This window comes from Nicotiana tomentosiformis, chromosome 1 (assembly GCF_000390325.3).
Source record: "Nicotiana tomentosiformis chromosome 1, ASM39032v3, whole genome shotgun sequence".
NCBI classification, from domain to species: domain Eukaryota; kingdom Viridiplantae; phylum Streptophyta; class Magnoliopsida; order Solanales; family Solanaceae; genus Nicotiana; species Nicotiana tomentosiformis.
The window spans coordinates 89,012,206-89,032,003 of NC_090812.1; the positions used below are offsets into that span (position 1 = coordinate 89,012,206).

General features: G+C 35.7%; 3 protein-coding genes across 4 annotated transcripts; all 3 read right to left on the bottom strand.

The window, feature by feature from the left end:
- Positions 1–1,117: 1,117 nt before the first annotated feature.
- Positions 1,118–1,928, bottom strand: LOC104086266 (CST complex subunit STN1). The gene has a single exon (XM_009590489.4). It carries the CDS (start codon positions 1,855–1,857, stop codon positions 1,363–1,365), a length of 495 nt encoding a protein of 164 aa, XP_009588784.1. The 5' UTR covers positions 1,858–1,928; the 3' UTR covers positions 1,118–1,362.
- A 1,419-nt stretch (positions 1,929–3,347) lies between these two features.
- On the bottom strand, positions 3,348–8,887 carry LOC104086265 (uncharacterized). The gene is made up of 3 exons (XM_009590488.4): positions 8,565–8,887; positions 6,915–7,217; positions 3,348–3,691 (listed from the first exon to the last, which is right to left on the bottom strand). The coding sequence occupies exons 1-3, from the start codon at positions 8,717–8,719 to the stop codon at positions 3,634–3,636; spliced, it is 516 nt and encodes a 171-aa protein (XP_009588783.1). The 5' UTR covers positions 8,720–8,887; the 3' UTR covers positions 3,348–3,633.
- Positions 8,888–9,172: 285 nt separating this feature from the next.
- LOC104086264 (probable glycerol-3-phosphate dehydrogenase [NAD(+)] 1, cytosolic) lies at positions 9,173–16,438 on the bottom strand. 2 transcript variants are annotated; one of them, XM_033653429.2, is made up of 6 exons: positions 16,154–16,438; positions 15,042–15,943; positions 10,892–11,113; positions 10,109–10,356; positions 9,663–9,802; positions 9,173–9,566 (listed from the first exon to the last, which is right to left on the bottom strand). In XM_033653429.2, exons 2-6 carry the CDS (start codon positions 15,697–15,699, stop codon positions 9,446–9,448), a joined length of 1,389 nt encoding a protein of 462 aa, XP_033509320.1. In that variant the 5' UTR covers positions 15,700–15,943; positions 16,154–16,438; the 3' UTR covers positions 9,173–9,445. The 2 variants fall into 2 exon arrangements, with proteins under 2 accessions (XP_033509320.1, XP_009588780.1); XM_009590485.4 differs by having other exon boundaries at positions 15,042–16,438.
- Between the last annotated feature and the right edge of the window lie 3,360 nt (positions 16,439–19,798).

The following is a 19,798-nucleotide window of genomic DNA, read 5'->3' on the forward strand; positions in this document are numbered from 1 at the left end:
ATGGTTGTTTTAGCAGGAGCTGGTGCAGGTGCAACCGCTGTAACAGCCGTTTCAGCAAACGATAGTACTACTGTCGACGATGAGCGTAAGCGTGCTGAAGTTACAATTGATTTAGGAGCTGCTGCTGAGGCAACTGTTATGGCTACGCAAGGTTGTTGCTGCGGTGGTGATGGTGGTGGTTGTGGCGGTTGTGGTGGAGATTAAAAGCCTTGTTTTTTCAAGTTAATTTCACATAATGGTCATTGACCTTTTCCCTGACAGTAAAGTCACAAAACTGTTTTTTTGCTGCATTTTCAAGAAAATAGTTAAGTTATTTTACAGTTTTAGTAGATAATTAAGGTTCGTGAAATTAACTCCTACTTTTTCTTCTCTATTTTATTATTAAAAAAAATTATGCTGTCCTTTTTTATAGTTTGGTTTTGGACTGTTTCATTAGTTAACCAAACTAATATTTTGTGAGTCGTGAGCGTAAGATGGTTTTGTCTAACCTTTCTAATGCTCTAGATGGTATAGATTCATATTCTGTAAAAAGAATGAATTTGGAATATTTCTTTCAATAGCAGTGTGATCCAAGTCTAAATAAATTTTTGATCTTGTGAGAAGATATATTTCAGGTAATAGCATATTCAAACCTTTGAATATTGATACAATCTTAATCACATCGTTTTATTTGGAATTAGTTTTCACGAATGTCATGTGCCTTACATATGATAAAAGTTTAAAATTTTATCTTTTGAAATTTAAAATTTAATGGTCTTTTAACTAAGACCTAGTAAAGTATGGAAAGATAATAAGGTCAGACCATAAAGTATACTTGTTCACTTTCTTTCAACTGTTCCTGTGTAAAAACTAGAAGTTGTGACAACTAAATCCTACAAGATGCAAAAGATGATAGCATATCGTTATATAACTTCCTAAGATTATTATAGATTGTGGGTTCTAAAGTAGAGTTTGAAAAAGAGAAGTATTATATATAATCCTTATTGTTTTTCTTTTTCCATCTAAAAATAACTTTCAACTTTTATCCTGCGAAATTTCATATTTTTCGACAATACGAGCTCAATATTGGGAGGAAAATGCGATGCTTTGGGTGAGCAATACATGTTTAATAGGCACATTTTTGAGAAGGTAAGGTATTTAATAAGTCGAACCTAAGACAAAGTGTATAATAAGGAAAAAAAAGTAGTGCCAAATTTAGGGGGCGTTGATGTATTTGGCCAAGATGTTTCTTCCCTTTATACAATAGCAGGAATTCCAGCATCATGATTCATGGATTCATTGGGAAGGTATAGTAAATCATTGGAATTTTCACAATAGCAGGAAACTTTACGTTAATATTTTCTGTTCAAGTAGAATGATCACTCAGGCTTTAGGAGGAACCGCAACTTTGTCATAACAATTCCTAGCCAACCTTAAACAATCTAGCCAATGCAGAATCTGGGAGTTGGGATCCCTCTCAATAACAACATCAGAAACAGTAATCTGAAGGTTACCTCTAAAGCTAGTGATCCTCCCACGAACTCTTGCAAGAACCCCAATCTGGACTTGGGAAGCAAAATCAGCGGCCATTTGGGAAATTAGTCGAACATGTGATGGGCTACGACGGGAGAAGTGACGCGAACTTTCCCGATTGAGCCACAGGACACAAGGTATGCAACCCGTGCTATCGTCAATGTCGAATTTGAGAAATCTATTGGGCTTAAAGTCTCTGCTTACGACGACCCCCACTGTCTCTGCGCGCGAAAGCCGCGTCCCCTTGCGTGAAAAGGAGGTGGAGTCGTGGGGGATTGGTTTTAGAGTGAGGAAGTCGAAGGCCAAGAGCTTGACGTGTGTGTTGAGCAGCTGAGGAGCATCCATTAATGGAGTGTTTCTCAATGTATCTCCACTGAGCGGTCTCGACACTAAGTGCAGGACACTAATATCCTGTTTGGCAGAGCAAGCTTTTTAAGGTTAATGTTTGGCCCAACTTTTGGAAGAAAAAAATAAAATAATAATAATAACAGTTTCTTTTCAAAAGAAATTTTTTTAAAAGTATTTTTTAGAAAAATACACTTAGAAACAGTTTTTAAAAGTTTGGTCAAACATTAATTGCTGCTCAGGAGTGCTTTTCAAATTAATTAGCCAAACACAAACTGCTTCTCGCCAAAAGTACTTTAGAGAAAAGCACTTTTGAGAAAAAAATACTTCTCAAAATAAGCTAATTTTTGCAGCTTGGCCAAACAGGCTATAACCGTTTTCTCCGAACAATTTGTCCACGAAGAGTTTTTACCCTAAATAATGTAGTACATAATTTTGGTCCAAATTCAAATTTTTGAATTTGGAGATTTCCTAACTACTAATATAGATAACAACTAAGCCCTAAACCCCAATTCATCGGATATGGAGGGGTCGAAAACGGATAAAAATATTTGACCCGCCCATATTTAATACGAATAAAAAATGAATTAGCCCGTGGATAATATGGATACTCATCATATTAACCATGGCTTCTTGAATGTAATCACTTTTGGGAGAATATTTAGTCTTCTAAATTTGAGGAACATTCGGTTTGAGTCTTTTGCAAATGTAAAAATTAAATCAATTAATTATCCATTAAGTAATTAGTTTTAAGTAGATAATATGAATCTTATCCATATTTTACCTATTTTTTAGTGGATAAATGGATGGATAATTATTTACCCATTTTGCCACCACTAGACCTACTAATAAAGTTTACCGTCTAGTGACGATAAGCTAGCCACTAGGACCTTTAACCCTATACGGTAATTCCTTCTTGGACTTAGGAATGTCAAATGGACGAGTTGGATGGATTACATATTTTTAAGGATTTTATAGACAATATTTGACATTTCTAACAGGGGACACCATATGTGGTGTCTATTGGTTGGCCAGTCCATTGTCACAACTAGCTTTCTTGCTTGTCGTCGGGCACTACGCTCTCTTCTGATTCAAAATCGTAGTGTAACGTGTATCTTCCCCGTTTCCGGTCATGGTGTCTGTCGAGTTTGGATAACCACACAGCTGACTTATGCATTTATGCTTCGGTTACACGATTGATGTTTGTCTCACACCATGATCAGAGTTATGTTTGAGATCTTGAACAAAAAAGTCATATTTTTTTCTCTACCCTCGCCACCTTAGCAGCGTTATTTACTTCGCTCTTACTCTAGCAGCCACCACCGCGTCTGGCAGCCAAAAACCTGACTAGACTCAATATACAAATATATAAAGAGTTCTCAAGTGGGACAAAAATAGCAACACTGGATCCTGCACCCAAATTCAGGCAGCCTCATAATGAGTACTTGCAATAAATCCGTAACAAATCCTATGAAAACCAAGGCTTAATGCAGCTGTGAACTGGCAATTATTCAATTCAATAAAATGTTGATGCCTTGCAAGTACACATTTTGAGAACCAATCAACACACTAAGAATATATGGTTGCAAAAATTATATACAGAAAGCAGTTGATCACTTCAAACTCACCAAAACTGCTGGTAGTCAATACAATCATCAAGTATCAATATAATATCTTAGAACAATGCGGTTAATATCTTTTGAGAATCTGCTATAGAATCTACTGAAATAAAACTACAGTCAGGCCAACAGAGATTTCTGTAACTGGTGCGTGCAACTAAGACGGGGTCTTCTTCACAAACAGCTTGCTGATGTCTTCTGTAACAACATTGCTCCTGCACAAAGTTAATCAAATACATCCATTAGGACTCATAATTAGAACATCTGTTACCACCAAAGAATTTAAAACATGGCTCCCTAGTATGTTTTAGGAATCTTCTATAAAAGAAAGAATAGGTCATATAGTCCACAAGTGCTTTGTACAGCTGTAGCATTGGAAAGACTAGCATTTGTATCGGATAGGTCAGCTATAAGATAATTTCTGAGCATTTCGCTTTCTTTAAATCGCGTGATGCAAATCCAACTTAAGACATGATGCCAAAGGAAACTGATGATATCATCTAATTCGTAAATTTTTCATTTTTCTCCACCCTTCTATTTGCTTATTTCCGTCACTGTTTTGCCTTTGATTTTCCTCTCCTTTGATTTTCCTCTCCCTACGCTCTCTAAAACTTATTGGTTAAAAGTACCTTTTGTAAGCAATTACCCACCATCAAGCCCCTACAACTCACCAATCCCCATTTTTATTCGACCCCGAGTCTAAGCTACTTTGACCATGGGAACAACGCTCTCATCAATTTTGGGTCATTTGCCATAATTTCCTTTTCCAAGAAGGAATTACCATATAGGGTACCGAAACCAAAATTTTTGGTATTTGGCATTTGGCATTTGGCATTTAGCATTTGGTATTTTGGTATGTGGTATGGTATTTGGTTTAAGGTTTTTAACAATGGGGGAATTACGCTCCTTGTCACTTGGCCCAACAGTCCATCAAAAAATGACCCACGTTTGAAGCCCTTACCTGATATGGCCCAGGTTGTACATAATCTGAAAATTACTTTTCACCAGTTAGCCCACCCCATTTGATTATTTTTTTTCTTTTCTCCGTTCTTTTTCCTCTTTCACGACTTTGCACCCCAAAATTTTTCTACCATTATATTTATTCTTCAATTCTCCTTCCAAATTCAAAGTTGATAAATACTATTTAGATGAGAAGAAAAAAATACTACGTAAGAGAATTATTTTTTTTTGAGTCACCATTAAAGGTCGTTCGATGCTTCAATTTCAGAAATTGGATTTTTCGATTTTGTTAGTTGTGCAGATTGGGTGTTGTCCCAATTGATTGGGATCATCAAGGGGAGTTCAAAACTCAAATTTGAAGTGATTTGGAGCAGATTTAAGCAAGATTTAAGTTGAATTTCAGAAGATGCCCAAGGAAGAAGAACTCGTGAAACTCCATTAATAGAATTTGGAGCAGATTTAAGCAAGATTTGAGTTGAATTTCAAAAGATGCCCAAGGAAGAAGAAGAACTCGTGAAACTCCATTAATAGGATTCATTTGTATAATAGTGTATAATATTGTATAAGTAATGTATAATAGTGTATAAACACCTCTTATACCTTATTTTATACAAGGTTGATACATTATTTACAAGTATTTGGTGGATTTCTCACATTTCTTCTTCTTCCCTTCTTCTTCAACTACTACACCTATATACATAGTGTATCACTAACATTTTCACTATTGTGCTTATACATCTTTATACACTTTTATACAACTATATATGTAATGTACCTATTTGTATAAAAGTATATAATATTGTATAAAAGTGTATAAGCATCTCTGACAAATTTTTTGTGTACGATTTTCACTTGCAATTCTTGTTTAAAACTAGTCCAAAAAACGGAGATGCTTATACTTTTTGCAATTCTTGTTTAGTTGCAAACCCCTCCCAAAAACGGAGTGGCTTGCTCAGTTGGTAAAAGCACCTCCACCCACGACCGTTAGGTCTTGGGTTCGAGTCACGCTGGAGGGGAAGTGTGGAAACACTATAGATCCTCCTAATTTGGGAGGGGTTTAAAAAAAAAAGTCCAAATTTCCATCAAACGACTTCAAACTTTTCATACAACCTACTTAGACTATTTCTAATAAGTTCAAACAATACCCACTCCAAATTTCTTATAAAATCATAATCAAAATTTAACAAGATTAGCATTAAAGGAGATGGGATTTTAGATTTCTCGCGTATGTTTTTGCATTTGTGTAGCTGTGATAGGTCTGTATAAACTTGAGGAAAAAGGAGAATGGAAACTCACTGATGTTTCACGCCTGAAGATATAAAGAATTAAAAAAAACTGAAAAAAAAAAATCAAATCTAAGCCTATTGATATTTGGCTACATATTTGCAAACTTGTAAGTGGGCTAAAATACTGCAAGGTCAACTTATGGAGTGCATTATTCTGTAATCTTGTCTTTAAAAATTTGGTATTAGGTATAATATTTGGTATTTAAAAAAATAATATCGAAATACCGAAACAGTACCGAAATATATACTAAAGTTATATAATACACATATTATTGATTATAATGTACCAAGTTATATAATACTTTTCTTTGGCATTCATGTTGAGGCTGGCAATAAAGCCCATGTACTCCTTTAGGAAAATAGAGGAACAAGTTACGCTACAGATTTTGACTCTTATTCTCCAGGTTGACAAGCAAGTTAAAGTGATGTTTCTACGAGTTTAGGGTGTTTTTTACTCGTGTATTAATGTTGTATCTGTTGGATTATTCCTTGTTGTATTCTCTAAGGTCAGCAAATAGCTCTAAACAAGTAACAAGACATTTGCAATGATCAAATTTATTCTTTTATGAACTTATTTTTCTCTCTATGGGTTAATACCTGCTAATTTTGATTAAAGATTTTATCAACAGTTAGGTAAACTTAGAACGTTTTTATTTTTATATTTGTGAATACTTTAATTAAGAATATTACAGTCTATGACTCTATGCACTAGCTAATATTCAAGCCGAACAATCTGAAGTTACCGTACCGAATAAATCGAAACTGAAAGGAGTTTAATTTGGTACGGTATTGGTATAGTATTTTAAAAAACCAAATACCGAAAATATCAAACCGAAATGTCTAAATACTATACAGTACCAACCGACGAATACCCCTAATCCCAAGCCTTACAAGTTGAATTTCTGTGATTGACATGGTTGAAATGAAATGAATAGAAATAGGCCCAAACTTTGTTATATACAAGAGAAAACTTTCTTTTCAGAAAATTGGACTTCTAATTTATCGGTAGAAAACTCGGCAATTTACACAAACAACGCAATAGGAGAATTGGATATTCAACTTGAGGAGGATTGGGCACATTATATAGGCCCGAACAACAAAAGAACAGATAGTGATGCATGATAAAATGCATATATAGACAAACTTAATACAGATCATGCGACGAGACTCAGAATTTCAGTATCAAACTGACCTTCCAGCAAGTTGAGGTGGGACCAGAAGACCACTTCCTGTTTCAGGGATATTCTTCATGTGAGGCAAAGTACCTTTAGGAATCTTACTGCGTGGATAAGTGGATGCGGATACATTTGTATCCCGCTTCCGTGATGCATTTTCAGCCATGGCTGCTGCAACTCGGGAAGAATGATCAGTAAAGTGTCCAACTGGCATGGAGGGTGAATTCAAGAGAAGTGATGCATCGGGGAGTTTCAATCCAGAGGACTCCGATGAGCTTGACAAGTGTAATGCTTCTTTATTTAATGACGAACTTGTCCCCCTGCATATGCAACAAAATAACTGAAGCATTGCCATAGGACAAATTTGCAAGTTGAAGCAATACCATAGTATAAACTTGCAATTCATCATTATATGAGTACAAAGCAAAATTCCTCCTCCAAATGCATGTCATCCATAGTTTTCACTAGACCATCAAAGTTGAAGAAATAAGATCATATGCTTCGACTACTCATCAACAGTAGCATACCAAAAGGTAGAGTTGAGCTGCATGAGTCGGATTTTCAGAATATTTTACCCTTTCAAACGAAGCAAATTTATTAATGACTGCATAAGGCAACCACATAGAAGACAAAAGCTTTATAGCACACTATTGGACTGACCAGTCCCCAGTATCCGCTTTGGATATTCTCAGCCAACACCCGCCATTCTTTCTAACACAGTAAACTACACTTAACTATTACCTTTGAAGTGCTCTTAGGCATTCAAAACTTTGAAATCTATCATATTAACCAATTCCCATGCTGCCAACTTATCAAGAAAAACAATAAAAGAAATCCCATGCTACCAGCCGTCCTATGCATATTTTACATATAAATGTGGAAGCAAAAAGCAAAAATTCAGAAAAGCTGCCGCAGGCTTATTACTTTATCCCACCCTGTATCATACTCTTCCCTGTATCTAAGAGGCAGTGTGGGACAATACTCGGATTAGCTTTGCTCCAAGATAATGCAGCAATGGGGCATCGTTCTATCAGCAGGGGTGTGAATGCAATAAGTGAAGGGCCAGATCCATTTTCTTTCCCTTGTTCTTCCTCCTTTCTTTCCCTTCCCATCATCATTGCTCCTACCCATCCCCTTGGGCTAAGCAAATAGGCAGTTCCTCTCATTAATCATTCAATTAAGAGATGTTCCATTATGTTAACATCTGTTCCTTTATGGTAGCTCATTAGTCATTAAAGAGCACAAGTTCACAAGCACAATTCCTATCAAATTACGCAAGATTACTTTCTTATTCTATATTGTGACAAGGAGCAAGAATACTTTTTTATGCCATCTTTTGTCAATCCCTGCTGCTCCAATTTACTTTACAGTTGTATTCTATGTCATAGCTTATCAGTTACACAAAGTTCAGTTTCTTTTTTCCTTTTTATTTTCTGTTCTACAATACCTTCTTTGTTATACTCACAGTCCAAGTCCAAGAAAATTACAAAAAAAACATGACCCATCAGGCAAAAACAACTAAAACCCACAAATAATCTCAAATAGGGACGCTTGATTTCGGGCATAGAACACTGAGGAAACATAAGGAAACACGAGACAAACCAAAGAAATATAAAGAACAAAACCCTATAAATAGAAAACTAAACTGAATGCAAAGGATTACTAACTGGTTTTGCGGCTGAGGAAGATGGGGATTCTGGTTTCTGGTAGGTAATGGATGTAAAGGGGGTGGAGGAGGGGTGGGTTCCTCCGCTTTGGGAAGTTGTTTATCTTCTTTAAGCTCTTCTTCTTCGTCGGAGGATGCATAGTCCACCAAAGACATATTTATTTCTTTTTCTTTTTTTCGTTCTGGAAAGAGGAAACTCCTCTCTCTATATGTTCCCTCTTTTATAAGTATTCCTTACTGGGAAATGGAATCGAAGCATGGAATTATAACAGCTTAAATTTTTGTTTGCAAGACATATTACATTCTTTGGATTAGTTAATAAGGTTCATGGTTAAAACTTCTTTAATTACATTTTCTTATTTGTACAACTATTTTTAAAAAAGCATTTTTTTGAAGAATTATTTCTGATCACTTTAAGATAAAGTTGTTGAAACGTTTCTTGATATTCTTAGCTATGTGGTAAAGATTTGGTGATTCTTTAGGTTACAAAAACTAGTTTGATGATTAAACGTGGTTTGCATCAAATATTGGAATTATTAATCTCTAAAGATTGAATCGGTCATTAATTAGTGGTTAAAACAAGAAGCATCTAATTTAACTCTTACAAGATTCATCAAATATTGGACTCATGTTCCTTAGAAGAATTTTCAAGAAGCGAAAAGGAGACTTCTGAAGCAAAAGATTGAATAAATGAAAAAACATGATACAACAATCTTCAAGATGGCGGTGTGCAAAGGCCTCTTAATAAATATTGGACTCATGTTCCTTAGAAGAATTTTCAAAAAGCGAAAAGGAGACTTCTGAAGCAAAAGATTGAATAAATGAAAAAGCATGGTACAACAATCTTCAAGATGGCGGTGTGCAAAGGCCTCTTAATAAAGGCTACTGCCCAAGTAATGAAGGTTTGTAGAAGGCATGGGTTTGTGCAATCTCAATACGATCACGCGGATCATTCATAGTTTCATCTCTCAAAGCCTGAAGTATTGCCTCTGATGAAACCTCCCTGTAGTTTCAACGCAGCAACAGTAGTCAGATTATTTTTTATTTTAACTAAAACAAGTGCAAACATAAGAAGGAAAGCGGCGAGCATTTTAAGTACCTCACTATCAGTATTTTGTGCAATGTCTTCAACAAGGGACAAAGTTCAACAGGAGCAACATGTTTATTTTCATCAGGGTGATAAACATTTAAACTGGACTGACTTAGTAGCTCATAGAAGCCTTTTACTGCTGAAACTCCCTGCACAAATTGACAGCAGGTTAGCATACATACATGATACTCTCTTGCAGCTCTAGTTGGGTACGAAATCCTCCATAAATTAAACCAGTAACGTTATGGAAACAGCAATTTCAAAGGATGCTAAATGTCTTTTAATCAATAGACATTTCTTTTGCGTTTTTTGTTTTGATAAGTGAAATAGTATCAGTAAACATATCTTATATTAACTATATAAAATCACGTAGACTCCAGCAGACTATCATTAGAGATCTATTGTTGGTCACACGCTCCTAGTCACTACTGTATGTATAGTATTCTAGAATATACCTGTATCATTCCCTTTCCCTTGATGCTGTCACCCATATCAAGGCTAATTTCTCCCTTGGCCAACTTTTGGCCATACCAAGCATTACGACCTTTCAACAGGGTAACATATGTATCAGCCAGAAGAGGACCTGCAAGCTTCTCGGGTCCTTCCGACAGGAGATGTGTAATGAATATCATCTCAGATGTACAATGTGCAAAGTATACTGACTTGCTCGTGGCACTTTCATTAGTAAGAGCTGCTACCATACCTATTGAGTAGAAAATAGCGTGTAAATATGTGGTTTCATATGTAACTAAGCAACTAACAGTATCGCGCAATTCTGGTGTTTAAATAGAGATCGAACTATGATGTTATACTGCCATAATCAGGGGAACTAGAGCATTGCGTAATGTTATTATTCATGATTTCAAGAAGGATATTGCAGTATATAGAAGTATCAGCCGCAAACTGTGGATGCCCTGACATTCTTGATCTATTTACAGATGAGACTACTCTGGGAATTATTCCGATCTCAAATAGACAAGAAATTCAGGAATCTGGAGATCAGCTTTTCCCGAGAAGCTGCAACTGATCACCACCACACTGCTGAAAGCTCCCAAGCCCCAAGTAAAAAAGAAAGGGACAAACAGTGATAGCAGAAATTAGGAGATGATATGTTGCATGCCTCAGTCAAGCCCAGACACAACTCGAAAAGCCAACTCTAAACAATCTATGCACTGTAAAAAAGTTTACAGATAGCAAGCGAGGTAAAACTTTGCACCAGAAAAACGAAAGGATTATACCAGCTCCAATGGCGTATACATTCTTCAGACCACCCATGACCTCATGAGTTACCAGGTCACCATTGTCCCACACAATAAAATGTGGGTGCCTCAAAAATTTTGCCAGTGCTTTCCGCCATTTCTCAGCGCCGCATATCCGAGCATTAGCGTATTCTCTGTTGTAAATCTCTGATGCAATATTAGGTCCACCAAGATACAAGATGTTTTCAATTGGAACTCCAGCTGTAAATTTAAGGTGTAACATGAGCAAATGCTAAGACTAATGAAGAACTTACCAAACACAAATATACCAAGAAAAACAGAATAAAACAAAACAACCAGCAATAAGAAATAAGTGGATAGATTCGTGAATGATAAACAAAGAGAAATTAACTCATTCTGGACTGGAATATGAACCAGTTAGCAGTTATCATGTAATATCCCATGTATGATTTTGAAATTCTATTTCAACCATACATGCCATAGCCTAGTCTCTTTAGCTATCAACAGTACAGAAGTATTGAAGAACCAGAGGCACTTGATCAGGTTGCAAAAAACAATATTTGCATATTCATAGACTTCAAAAGTACTATATACACACAGGGAGGGAGTAAAGAAAAATTAATATATTTCAACAATTAAACATGTGATCTAAATAGTGGTTAGAGCAGAATCTAACCTTCAGAACTCCTACATTATGAAACGTGTATATACCCCATACATTTGACTCAGCAATAAATATATCTAGAAGATGGAAATCCCTCACTTTGTTACCTGTAGGATGAACTAAAGGCATGAAACCATGCTTATCTGTAATGACACCTCAATCAATCAGCTAAGAAGAGTTAAGTGTAATGAAGCCAATAAAGGTCAAGAACACTTAACGACAAAAGGTCCTAAGCAGGGAGTAGAGGCTGGAACATCCAGGTAAGGAGGAACTGCCAAGACCAGGCCCTGCAGTTCCCCTCGCTGCAGGCCAGCCTATCTCCTTTCCCAGGTTTTCAAGCACGTATGGGGGAGGCAGGTCAGAGCTTTCATCACCTATACCCCCCTTATATATGCTTAAAATTAAAAAGCCCAAGTTGCCCGAGTAGACAGATCTACGTCAGACAATCAGAACAGCCTTTTCTCACCAGTTCATGGCCGAAATCACAACCCCAAAGTGCGGGTTGTGACATACTAAACTTACTAAACAAAGTGGATCACATAAGAAAAAACAGAAAGGCAGGATCGGATAAGCAGGAGCAACAATAGCAGAGGTCTATTCTCAATCAAAGACTGTTATCAAGTCCTAGAGAAGGAATGCAATATAATTGAAAATCGGCCATTGAAAATCATTTGGAAAACAAAGGCCCCCACCATGAAAGCAGTTTGTTTCACCTGGTTATTGATGTGCGAGGCTTGTCTTACACAATAAAACCTGAGGAGGAGGAGTTTCAAATTATGCAACTACTGCTATTTGTGTAAATCAGATTGTGAGAGTGCCAAGCATTGGTTTTTACATTGCATAGTAGCGATAGATCTACAGAACATGCTCTTGAATCTTTTTGCTACGCAGTGGATTATACACTACAACTTAAGGGAGTATTCACTAGGGATGGGCATAAAATCCGAAAAACTGAATTCCGAACAAGACCGAAATAATTTGGTATTTCGGTATCGGTTTATTCGGTATTCTTCGGAATAGATTTTTTGGTATTTTGGTACGGTATTCGGTATTGAGTTTTCGATATTCAATATATACTGAAATATTTCCTACGGTCCTAGTCCTACACTGACCAGTCGGCCAACCCATCTCTATAATTATATTTTCCAGCCAAACAAACTAAGCCCAACACCCAGAAAGAGATGGACACTGAAATTATACATAGATCGTCTATCCCATCATTGTCGGGAATTTGTCATCTTCTGCAAGTAAAACATATTTTCTTAGAAATTTTCAAGCTTCAATATTTTCCTGTTATCTTCGAAAATCCCTTCCTAGCCCGTTTTTGTTTGCCCTAGCGTTGGATGTGCTGACACGACACATACAAGGGAGGGTGCCGGGGTGTATGTTATTTGCTGATGACATAATAGTGATTGACGAGACGCGAGGGGGTGTTAAAGCTAGGTTGGAAGTTTGGAGACAGACGGTGGAGTCCAAAGGTTTCAAGTTGAGTAGGTCGAAAACTGAATACTTGGAGTGCAAGTTCAGTGATGAGAGGCATGAAGAAGTGGAAGTAAAGATTGATACTCAAGTCATTCCCAAAAGAGATAGTTTCAAGTATCTTGGGTTTATAATCTAAGGCAACGGGGAGATTGACGAGGATGTTACTCACCGCATTGGAGCGAGTTGGATGAGATGAAGGCTAGCTTCGGGGAGTTTTATGCGATAAGAATGTGCCACCTAGACTTAAGGGCAAATTCTACGGGGCGGTGGTTAGACTCACTATGTTGTATGGAGCTGAGTATTGGCCCGTCAAGAAGGCCCAGGTCCAGAAGATGAGCGTAGCTGAAATGAGGATGTTGAGATGGATGTGTGGACATACTAGGAAAGACAAGATTAGGAATGAAGTTATTAGGGACAAGGTGGGAGTGGCATCCGTGGAAGACATAGATGCTCCGGTCATGAGGTGTGAGAGGTTGACCATGGCGGGCTTGAGGAAGGGCAGGGGTATGCCAAAGAAGTATTGGGGAGAGGTGATTAGGCAGGACATGTCGGTGCTTCACCTAACCGAGGATATGACTAGCGATAGGAAGGTGTGAAGCTCGAGGATTAAGGTGGTGGGTTGACAGGTAGTTGTGAGTTTCTCCTAGGTTTACCAGTAGTACTAGTAATATTCTTGTTGTTGGTTGAAAGATACTTTCTTCTAGTTTGTTATTATATCTGGTACTTAGCAACCACGTTTATTGTTTTTTAAAATTGCTACTGGAAATTGTTGCTCCTTGATTGTTATTATTTGATGCTACTTCTTCTCCCCTTTTACTAGAAATTGTTGCTCCCTGATTTTTACTATTTGATGCTACTTTTTCTCCCTTTTTTTCCTTATCGTCTTTTGTCTCCCTCTTCTTTCTTTCTTCCCCCTTTCTTCTTCTTCTTCTTCTTCTTCTTCCTTTTTCTTCCTTTACACCTTTTCTTGAGCCGAGGGTCTATCGGAAACAGCCTCTCTACCGCTCCATGTAGGGGTAAGGTCTGCGTACAAACTACCCTCCTCAGACCCCACCTGTGGGATTATACCGGTATGTTGTTGTTGTTGTTGTTGTTGTATGTCTTGGCTGAACTACAATATGTTGCTTCCTTGTACACTTTCATTCTTTCTAAAAGGGATTTAATCCACTCCTTCACCGAATCACCAGTGGCACTTGCCATTGCTTGTCACGTTAGATAGGGACGGTGCGATACCGAAACCGTACCGAACCAAACAAGAAAATACCGAACCGTACCAATCTACTTGGGTACGGTATTTGGTATGCACAATTGATATACCGAACCTAATTCATAAATACCGTACGAAGTACCGAACGCCCATCCCTAGACTATTCAACAGTTGGTGCCTCCAGGAAGTACAGAAAACAGACGAATGCTGTTGTGGTCCATCACAAGCTGGATTTCTTCGTCCCTATGTAAAGAATGGAACCGAAGATGCTTAGAAGGATTTTGTCACCTATATCTGAAGTTTAGGTGTCTTATGAATCTGGTCTGTAGTAATAATTGTCAATATGCAAAACAAAATAGAATTTTGTTGGCTCCTTCAATATTACTTAGTAGCAAATATACCCTTCTATGTGTCAATGAATGCACTGGATGCCACTTCAATAAAATATTTATCACTTCATCCAACAAAATATCAGAGTCTACAAAGTGGAGAGTAACTAGCATACATTTTGCAGCGCAAAACTCGGTATAATAACAGAATGTTTTTGAACTAAGTTATGTAGAAGCTATTAGTTCAAGTTAACATGAAAAGCAAACATGTTGAATTCTTTTCAAGCATCTGAAGAAGAGGCAAGATAGCACTCTCATCGCAAACAGGAAAAAGAATAACTTATTCTGCCATTTAACCACGTAATGTCCCAGTTATTCAACATTAGAAACATAATAGAAACTCAGACAGCTGCAGTAAAGTTCACAACAATGAAGTTAAGTCTGAAAAAAATAACTCAAAACAGTATACGATAAGAAACCTCTTACTTGCTCTGTTAATCATCTGTGTTGGGGTAACAATGCGGGGTTCAGGTCCTAGTTCAGCCTCTATGCCCTTTGCCAAGGATACAATGACTGGAGCAGTAATTCGTTCCTTCCAATACCGACTAATTTCTTGAAATACTTCCCTTGTTTCTGTTGATGGTAAGCCATTGATGACAATATCAGCATCCCACACGGCCTCCTGCAAATTAGTGACAACCTTTAAAGGGCAAAGTGGCGTGTCAATCATATTCAAACAAAAGCCATCTTTCAAAATCTCATCGGCATGTAGTGTCCTATCCCCTAATCTTGCCTCAACATATTTCAAGTATGCACACCGTCTTATTAGCCTCCTTAACACATCTTCCCTTGAATTAATGACCTCAAATAAATGCTCAGCAGTTGCTTTATCAACGTCTCGTCCAGCTCTCCTCCATATTCTAATCTGCACTTTCTCCCGAAGATTACCATATGCGTCCTGCAACATTGCTACAAAAACACTACCCCATGCTCCTGCTCCAACACCTACTATTCTCAATGGATCACCATCTGCTTTTCCAAAAAGTCGACGGAGCTCATCAACCTTCTCCTCCACAGAACCATTAGTACTTTGTAGCCCATTCGAGTAAACATGACTTGTTAATCCTTCCTCAGATCCAACCATCTTATTTTCTATTAACTTTCAAACTTTTCGCAATATTCCAACTACTCAATCTATTAATCAAATGCAAATACACAAACTTGAACTCTTCTCAACCAAATGCATAAACAAGAAACAGCAATGTTCAACCAATAATCAAAACTATCAAAGCTGAGATTTTTAGTACAAGATGTAGCACTCGTTTGGATCACCCCCTAATTTCATTACACCAAATACCCAAAATGAAGAATAGCATACAATTTTACACCTGGGTTTTCAAGAAAAAAGAGACAACTTTATCAAAATCGAAAATCTTCAGCACCACAATTGTTTGTTACTCAAAAGTTCAAGAATCATAGCAAAACGAATAAATCGATGATTTTTTTTTCACATGGGTTTCATCTGAATAACATAAGATAATTTCAGCTAGAAGGAATATTAATGGATCACAGAGCAAAAAAGAACCAAATTTTGAAACCTCCGTCAACAGCGAAGATAACTTCGGTAAACAACCCCCTTGTCCTTATAGTCCAAAAGAAGGCGGCAACAGCTATTGCGGCTATAGCTTCTGTGGGATATGTGAAATAGCTTCTAGAAATGAGTTGGCAAAATTTTGAAAAGCGTGAAAAGCATGGATTTTGGAAAAGGCTAGTGTGAAATGTGAATGTTAATAATGTTATGCAATTTTTCGTTCATTTGCTTCCCAGAAGTGGGCAGTGTGGCCAACGCGGCAACCTGGCCTCACTGTCTTTGCCCTTTTTCTTTACTTTCAATAACACCCTGGACAATGCAAATTACTCCATTGAATAAAAGTATTTCTACTGCCCTTTCGCATTTTTTGCCCTTTATAAAAAAAATATTTTAAACCTTAGAGAATTAATTAAATTCAAATCCTTCAGTTGGAAAGTTTAGTTCTTTTTCAATTCCTTCACTAACAAAGTTTCGTTTGATTTCAATCCCTTTAGTTGGAAAATTTCGTTCCTTTTCCAATTTCTTCAGGAGGAAAGTTTTTACTTTGAATTCCATTTAAATTTAGGAGTATTAAATTTTACACTAGGAAAGTTTTAACCAATTTATACTTCTTTTAGGTTTAGAAAGGTTTTTTAAGTTAGTAAAATTTTGACAAATTAATTTTTTACGAACACAAAACGATACTTTTGAACTCCTTTTTGGTTTAGGAGTCTTATTTTTAACATAATTTCCTATGTCTATTTAAACTATACACAACTTTATCTTATATAAATCCTTTTCTGATTTGACTTTTGTAAAAGATGGAGATGATTCAAACATATATTATACATGCCGACTAAGTTAACATAGCATGCTTCATTTGGTATGTTATTCAAGTGATAACTCACTTGTCTTAGCATGTTTTTTAATTATAAATTTGCAATTAACGAATGTATTTACATATTTTTCAAACGTGATTAATTAAATCGTATGAGTAATTAGAAAAGCAAAAACTGCAGCTTAATTTCTTTTTGACTTTATAAAAATATAAGTAGATACTATTAGGTAAAGTAACTTATAATAATGTTACATAGTTTAAATGAAAAATAATTTATATAAAATAAAATACTAAGCTATTTTAAACAAAGAAAAATTTAATAACCCATAAAGTTAGTTGGTTTTAAAGTAAATATCAGGAAAATAATAAAATCTAACATTAATGCTTTGAATTAACAAAAACTAAATTATTTCCTTTAATAGAACAAATAATTGAATCTTTGAATTAAATAATTAGCAACAACAACCAATTTTATTTTATTTTTCAAATTCATCATATAAATAAATTAATTATTTGTCAAGTTGACAAAACTATTAAGGTACATAAATTTATTTTCATGAAGAGCATCGGCGGTGAAAAAAAATCAGAAAATAGAGCCAAATCAATTATAGTATAGTATAGATAGTTAAATTGGTAAAAATACAAATTTAAAATAATAAGAATAAAATAGTAGAAGACAAATATATCTTAAGTAAATTGTCATTTTTTTTCTCCATCCGACAAATGACAACGTTTCACTATATTATTTTTATATTAATTTATTTTTTATAAATATTATCTCAATATTCGTCATTTTTTCAATTTTACATTGCCATTTATCAAATTTTTCAGGAGGTATAGGGTTAAAAAGCATAAGATTCAGTTTTCAACTTATGTTATTTGAGAGTCGTGAGAAAAATAATTTGATGTTTTGTTTTCAGTATTAAATTACTGAAGAAGAAAAAAATTATAAGACATTCCAACATAAGTCCTCATAAATCTTAATATGTGATTTTTAAAAAAATTATATACTTATTGATATGGGTACACGCGCAAAACGTGTACCCTAAGACTAGTAAAATAAAATGTATAAGATGTGACTAAGTTGGATAAGTAAATATAGTCCTGGGATAAAAATTTAGTATTGTCTTATCCCTTGTTTGGTTACATTCTTGGGATAAGTTATTTCAAAATTAAAAATAATATCGAGCTAATTTATACTTGTCAGATGGTGGAATAGTAATTCCAAGATAAAATAGTAAAATTGACAATCACAAGATTAAGGAGAGGAGAGGGCAGAGAAGAAAAAGTCCTTCGTGCAAGTTTTTATGCTTCATGTGTCCTTAGTCCTTACTACTAAAAAAGGCTCACCAAATAGTCAATAAAAAATAATACCAAAATAACTAATTTTCAGCATACATCTTCAAACCAAACGGTCCCTTCAAGTACAAATAGAGATGCTAAGAACAGATAACTAGACGATAATTCAGTGAATGAAGTGTCATTTTATTTTATTTCAGTCTTTTTTCATGATTTATACAACCAACCTTCATTGTATCTGTGCATAGAGGCATGGAGGGATTTTTACTCTGTATACTAGTGTAGTTTTTAAAAGGAAAATTTAGCAGCTATAGCTAAATCTAAGATTTATTTATGGATTATAACTACCTTTTAATTTAATTACTTTCCAAGTTACAGTTTGCCCGTCATGGCTATGCCAAATACATAGAGTTATTCCACTGTAGCAATCTTTTCCTTCAACCCTCTCTCTCTCCCCCTCTCATTCTCTCTCTCTTCCATTCTCTCATTTTCACCGTCAGATCCAGATCTGAAAATTACAAAGTTGTGATAGGTCAATTACCGACGACGAAAATAATTGAGGAGGAAGATCGAAGAGGTCACCAGATCTGGATCTAACGGAGATGCCGAAATCTATGGTTTCTTCTCATTCTTTGTATCTAACATCTGAGTGTATTCGTCTGATCGAAAACTTATTCCTAGTGGTGCTTTTCTTGCCGAAAAAATAAGTCGCCTCTTTCTCCTCCACTACCTTTCACACCGGAAATTGATGTATTTACACAGTGTATTTTTTGTATTCTCATCGGAGATCTGACTATATTCTTTATTTTTAATATAAATATAGTATATTTTTTTAAAGGATTTGAATGTATTTTTCATGTTAGTATAAATACTGTGGTATTTTGTATTTCTCCAGAGATCCGACCGAGTTTGATTGTATTCTTCCTTCTTAAATACAGTGTATTTCGTATTTTTGTCTGAAATTTGACTGGACTTGATTGTATTCTTCATTTCGTCATTTTTTTAATATAAATACATTCAAATACAATTGAATAAGTTCAACCTTGCGACATCAAATGAGGTTGGATACAACTGAACAATATATTCAAATACACTTAAATACACGTGAATTTTTTTTTAAAAAATTAAACAGTGTATTTAAATACACTCAAATATAGCGCATTGTGAAAAACTAGCTACGAAATAAAAATACATAAAATGTAGCTACGGATTGTTAAAAGCCCCTTAAAAGGTAGTCATTTCTGAAAGTTCCCCTTGAAACGAAGATGAATTTGTTAATAGTACCATTTGGTAATGGACCTACACTGGAGTAGTTTGTGATTTTGGTCAGGCCGGATAATAGCATGAGCTAGCTAATTTTTGGACTGGTAATTGAAAAATAACCAGCATTTACAAAGTCATTAAAAAATAGCCACTATTTTGCTGCAACACAGAAAGTTCTAGCATAATATACTGGAGATTGATGCACCTGTGTATGAACTTCCAGCATATTATGGTGGAACTCCAGTATATTATACTGGAAGTTCACATGTAAAA